This window comes from Anomaloglossus baeobatrachus, unplaced genomic scaffold, assembly GCF_048569485.1.
Source record: "Anomaloglossus baeobatrachus isolate aAnoBae1 unplaced genomic scaffold, aAnoBae1.hap1 Scaffold_46, whole genome shotgun sequence".
Taxonomy (NCBI): Eukaryota; Metazoa; Chordata; class Amphibia; order Anura; family Aromobatidae; genus Anomaloglossus; species Anomaloglossus baeobatrachus.
In genome coordinates this window covers 431,501-437,500 of record NW_027443940.1, presented here as the reverse complement: position 1 = coordinate 437,500, position 6,000 = coordinate 431,501, and the positions used below count along the sequence as shown (strand labels likewise).

General features: G+C 42.3%; 1 protein-coding gene across 1 annotated transcript in view; it reads left to right on the top strand.

The window, feature by feature from the left end:
• LOC142280604 (sulfotransferase 6B1-like) overlaps positions 1-6,000 on the top strand; it is a 95,383-nt gene that overhangs the window by 48,654 nt on the left and 40,729 nt on the right. Inside the window, exon 2 of the mRNA XM_075332759.1 lies at positions 4,762-4,871. Within this exon, the coding sequence (XP_075188874.1) occupies positions 4,762-4,871 (110 nt within the window). The remainder of the gene's footprint in view (positions 1-4,761; positions 4,872-6,000) is intronic.

Sequence of the window (6,000 nt, the reverse complement as noted above, 5' to 3'; positions counted from 1 at the left end):
AATCCATAGCCACTCGCTTGGACCAAAGCAAAGATCCCAGCTGAGCTATATTCCCTGTCTCACAAATTATGTATGTATGTATGTATGTATATATGTGTGTGTGTGTGTGTGTGTGTGTGTGTGTGTGTGTGTGTGTGTGTGTGTGTGTGTGTGTATATATATATATATATATATATATATATATATATATGTATGTATGTATGTATGTATGTATGTATGTATGTATGTATGTATGTGTATATATATATATATACACACACATACACATATATCGGGTTTTAGCCGCGCTGTAAAGGGGAGGAGTCCGGATTGCTAATTTTATATGTACTAGAGCAAAATAAGGAGGTAATAAATCTATTGTCAATGTCTTTCTGCAGTGTATAAGAACACATATATATGTATATGTATATGTGTATGTGTATGTGTATGTGTGTGTATGTGTATGTATATGTATGTGTATGTATGTATATATATATGTATGTATATGTGTTCTTATACACTGCAGAAAGACATTGACAATAGATTTATTACCTCCTTATTTTGCTCTAGTACATATAAAATTAGCAATCCGGACTCCTCCCCTTTACAGCGCCAGGGATGTTTTAATAGGAAAAATGTTGTTGTGGTTTTTTTTTTTTTTGTTTTTTTTTACCTGCTGTGTAAACCTGGGGTTTCTTTTGGTAAAGAGCGTCTTATAGTCCAAAAAAATATGGTTCTTAGGTTTACTAAGCCACGGGGCCCCCGCCATAGCTGCGGCTACTTAAATGTAAGGTCATACACGGCTGGCCCCCTCTTCGGTGACCAATCAGTGAGGTCTGACGCTGCCGACCGCCCTCTGTTCATTTTTGTGATGTTTGTACTGTGCATGCGCTAAAGAGGCTGCTACGTAGAGTACAGACAGAACCATCCCGGAAGATGAAGGATGTCCCTGCGAGGAGAGTTAGTGAAAAATTGCATATATATATATATATATACACATATATATGTGAGAATCGGGTTTTAGCCGCGCTAAGAAGCCACTGGTGTCAGGATGTAGTTTATATTAAAAATCTTTCTTTAGGTATTCTCTTTTTCCCTGAAGAAGGAGACGGCTTATGTCTCTGAAACGCGTTGGATGCTGTAATAAAGAAAGAGATTTTTAATATAAACTACATCCTGACACCAGTGGCTTCTTAGCGCGGCTAAAACCCGATTCTCACATATATATGTATATATATATGCAATTTTTCACTAAGTCTTCACGGGGCTGCTGCTGGAACCACGCGGACACTCATATGCTTTACAAGGGGTTGTGACTGGCACAACCGCTCCAGGTGAGTGTATCTCTCTACATCCTTACACGGTTAATACCGGGTAAAACCCTATTTGCGCCTTTTTTTCCCCCCTTTTCAGCAGTTCCTGCGAGGAGAGAGAATCCTATCACCACTGATCACTAGGACTCCATCTGAACCTTGTGTCTTCAGCGTCACATGTGCTGTCAAATCGCTGCAGAATATTCAGCAGTTACGTGCGCTTGAGCCCTGTGATACCAATGTGATATGACTGAAGAATGAGTGTGATTAGATAGGGATCATAATCAAAAGATATAGTGATCCCAGATATTATTTGATCCATCCATCCATCCATGAGAGATTGAGAGAGATTGAGAGAGATTGAGATCGATCCATCCTCTGGCTGACCCTATTTCACTATGACCAAAGCGTACATGTTAGCAAATCGTGAACAAACCACGATTATGAGGAAGTAAGGTTTACAGTTCAACAGTCAGGAAACCCGTGGTTATTTGACAACAGATGTAAGGAAACTGGCATGTAAAATTCATGGCTCCTTGTAATATCTCCAGGAAACTGTGGTCGGCCAGTGGTCAACTGGCAAAATGTGCAGGAAGCTACTGGTGCCCACAGCAGCTTGTGGTCAAGCTACATGAACATGACTCAGCTGTCACATGCTGGTCACCAATTCACCACTCAGTGCACATGACGTACAAAGTTTTGCTATAAAAAGACAGGACTCGCTTAATGAGATGGGGACATTTCCAGGATGCACTGTTCCTGTGATGCAGATGTTTCCTTATCACTAATTGAGTCCCTCCGATGAGAAAGGCGTGCTACAACATAACGGTAATGTTGATGCATATTTCTGTTATTGTATAAGATTCTATGACTATAAAGTAGTTCTAATGCCTATGTACCATTGATTATTCATGTGCTATTAAAATGAATAGTATCTTGCTATACAGAATCTTTAGTATTTGTGCCTGATTAGGATATCAGTGAGCGCTTCGGAAGTACGGGCTTTCAGCCCCCTTTTTAGTAGAATTTAGCAAGACAAGCCCTTAGTGTATTGTATCTTATATCTTATCTTTTAAGGGTGAGTGCCCACCATCAGGCTTCCTCACGGTCTTGACGCAGCGTACTTTCTCTAGCGGAGACGCGCTGTCCGTGTATACAATCAGGATCACTGACACAGTGGATTTTCGCTGTATCCTCCCGCTCAGAGCACTAGCATCTTAAGGCTACTTTACACACTGCGATATCGGTCCCGATATCGCTAGTGTGGGTATCCGCCCCCATCTGTTGCGCGACACTGGCAAATCGCTGCCCGTGCCGCACAACATCGCCCAGACCCGTCACACATACTTACCTGCCCGGCGACGTCGCTGTGACCGGCGAACTGCCTCCTTTCTAAGGGGGCGGTCCGTGCGACGTCACTGAGCGGCCGCCCAATAGCAGCGGAGGGGCGGAGCTGAGCGGGACGTAACATCCCGCCCACCTCCTTCCTTCCGCATAGCGGCCGGGAGGCAGGTAAGGAGGGCTTCCTCGTTCCTGCGGCGTCACACATAGCAATGTGTGCTGCCGCAGGAGCGACGAACTACATCGTTACTGCTGCAGTAACGATAATCGAGAATGGACCCCCATGTCACCGATAAGCGATTTTTGCACGTTTTTGCAACGATGCAAAATCGCTCATCGGTGTCACACGCAGCAACATCGCTAATGCGGCCGGATGTGCGTCACAAATTCCGTGACCCCAACGACTCTGCATTAGCGATGTCGCAGCGTGTAAAGCCCCCTTTAGAATAAATTCACAAGCTGCAGCTCAGAAACTCGCGCCACAGGTCAATTTTATGGAGAGTCTAAAAGAAGCCCAGGGAGTCGGAGATTTCTATAAATCCATCCACTGTGCGTGTACTGTACAACACAGCAGTTTGGACGCGGCGAAAACTCTGCATCCAAAATGTTGCTGACACTGATTGTGGGTACGCAGCCCTAAGGACTCGTTCACATATGTGTTAGGGAATTTCATTTGTCTTTCTGTGTTTATGAAAAGATGTGAAATTAACTCCTTTCTGCATTGTGACGTAACTGTCACCTGAAGGCCTCCTTCACATGTCAGTGTTTCTGGTACGTGTTGTATCATCCATTACCACATATATCCATTATAACCTTTGGTGCTGCTCACATGTCTGTGTATTTACACAAACCGTGTCCATGTGAGCCACATGGAGATGTCTGGATTTTTTTCCAGCAGCACAGATGACAATGGTCAATAGAAGACTATGAGGCCGTGAAAAATACGTGCCGCACACTGATGTCATCAGTGTATAGTCCGTATGCCATCAATTTGCTGTACGTGTTTAACATTGAAAATATAGGAGAAGCTTTGTATTTGTTTATGTAGTTAGCTGGGTTATGGTACTGTATCTATGCCGTAAGCATGGTTGTGCTCCCATATCTATATAGTAAGCTTAGTTATGGTACCATATTTGAGCAGTAAGCTTAGTTATGGTACTATCTGTATGCAGTACGATTGTTCTGTTCCCGTATGTATGTAGGAGGCTTGGTTCTGTTTCTATGTAGATGACTAAGATTGTGTCCCTGTATTGATATACTAAGCTCTGTTCTGTTCCCATATCTCTCTAGTAAGCTCTGTTCTGCTCCCATATCTCTGTAGTAAGCTTGGTTGTGTTCCCATATCTCGGTTCTGCTCTCATAAACTCTCTTCAGTTCCTGTATCTATGGAGTCATCTTGGTTCTGTTGCGGTATCTATGTATGCACTAAGCTTGGCTTTGTTCCCATATATATATATGTACCAACCTGTTCATAAAGCCTGTTACCACTGCTGCTTTAATGCAGCGGCCAGAGATGAACAGTCCAATGGTGGACTGCCACAAATTGAGGGCCACTGCTTTGTGATTGCTCTCCAGGCTAAATTGTGCCAGCCAGCCCCTGCCTGGAAGCACTGAGGCACGGACATTCTAATTCCTGGTGAGCCAGTGGAAGGGTGAGAAACTGTTGTCAGTTACATGTTGTGGTTTTGCTGGTTATGTGCTATGTGCCGATAATTGTTTGGGGATCCAGTAGAGTTTTAATATTGTGATTCCCTCACCCTTCGTTGTCTGTGTTCCGCCCACAGTTAAGGAGGTTGGGCGTTCAGTTGGGATGAGCCCCGGGCAATGCTGTCTTTCTAAAGGCGGCCGAGAGCACCCACTGACCCCCGTGTCTCCACACATACACTTTTTTTTTTATTCACAAAAAAAAAAAAATCATTCATGACATATAGGGAACAACCATTTTAATTAAACGTCTGGGACAGTAAAGCCTGGTGGCAACCAGGAATTGGTAAAAATATTATACATAGGAGGATTTGAGGGAATTTAAAAAACACATGATTTAAAGAAATGCTTTATTCTCTGCGTATTCTACTACATAGTGCATTAACATAAAAATACCTACAGCATTTGTTAAATTTTGTTTTAGGAACAAACTGGTCAATAGAGATACTTCACCAAATGCTATTTGAGCTACACAACAAAGAACCTACACTAGACCAAGCTATATTGGAGTTTGGAAAACCAGAAAAATATAAGGTTTGTTATGTTACATATCTAGGATTTCCTATAAAAATTTTGTCATTTTAAACTTCGGTAATGCATGCAATGTACTGTATGTCTAATTAAAAGCTTTGTAAGATCCATAAAAGGAAAAACAGCTAATTGATTGTTATGGTCACAAATTGGCAACTTCGGCTTGCTTTTGTCTAACTTGTACAAGGGTTATGTTGAATTATTTTAAATTTTGGTTTTAGCTTTTAATACTAAATATTTTTTTTTATATTTATATTTTTTTTTTTTTTTTTTTTTTTTTGGGACCACTTGGCAAAAAAAAAACCACACTGACATGCTTATACAACTGTTTGGTTTCTTAAATTATATATATCCAAAAATTAATTTCAGTAATTCAGTACAAAAAGGGCAACACATATATATTATTTAGTCATTACACACAGTGATCTATTTTGAGTGTTTATTTCTGTTTAATGTTGATTTATGGCTTACAATGAAAACCCTAAATTCATTATCAGAAAATTAGAATATTATATAAGACCAACTGAAAAAATTATTTTTAACTCAAATATTGGCGCCTACTGAAAAGTATGTACAGTAAATGCACTCAATACTTGGTCAAGGCTCCTATTGCATGAATTACTGCATCAATGCGGCGTGGCATGGGGGCAATCAGCCTGTGGCACTGCTGAGGTGTTATGGAAGCCCAGGTTGCTTAGATAGCAGCCTTCCGCTCCTCTGCATGTTGGGTCTGGTGTGTCTTAAGGTGGTGTCACACATAGCGACGACGACAACGACGTCGCTGCTAAGTCACCATTTTCTGTGACGTAGCAGCAACATCGCTGTCGCTGTGTGTGACATCCAGCAATGACCTGGCCCCTGCTATGAGGTCGCCGGTCGTTGCTGAATGTCCTGCTTCATTTTTTGGACATTGCTCTCCCGCTGTGAAGCACACATCGCTGTGTGTGACAGCAAGAGAGCGACGAACTAAAGGGAGCAGGGAGCCGGCGTCTGGCAGCCTGCGGTAAGATGTAACCACGGTAAACATCGGGTAACCAAGAAGCCCTTTCCTTGGTTACCCGATGTTTATCTTAGTTACTAGCGTCCGCCGCTCTCACGCTGCCAGTGCCGGCTCCCTGCATACGTAGCTGGA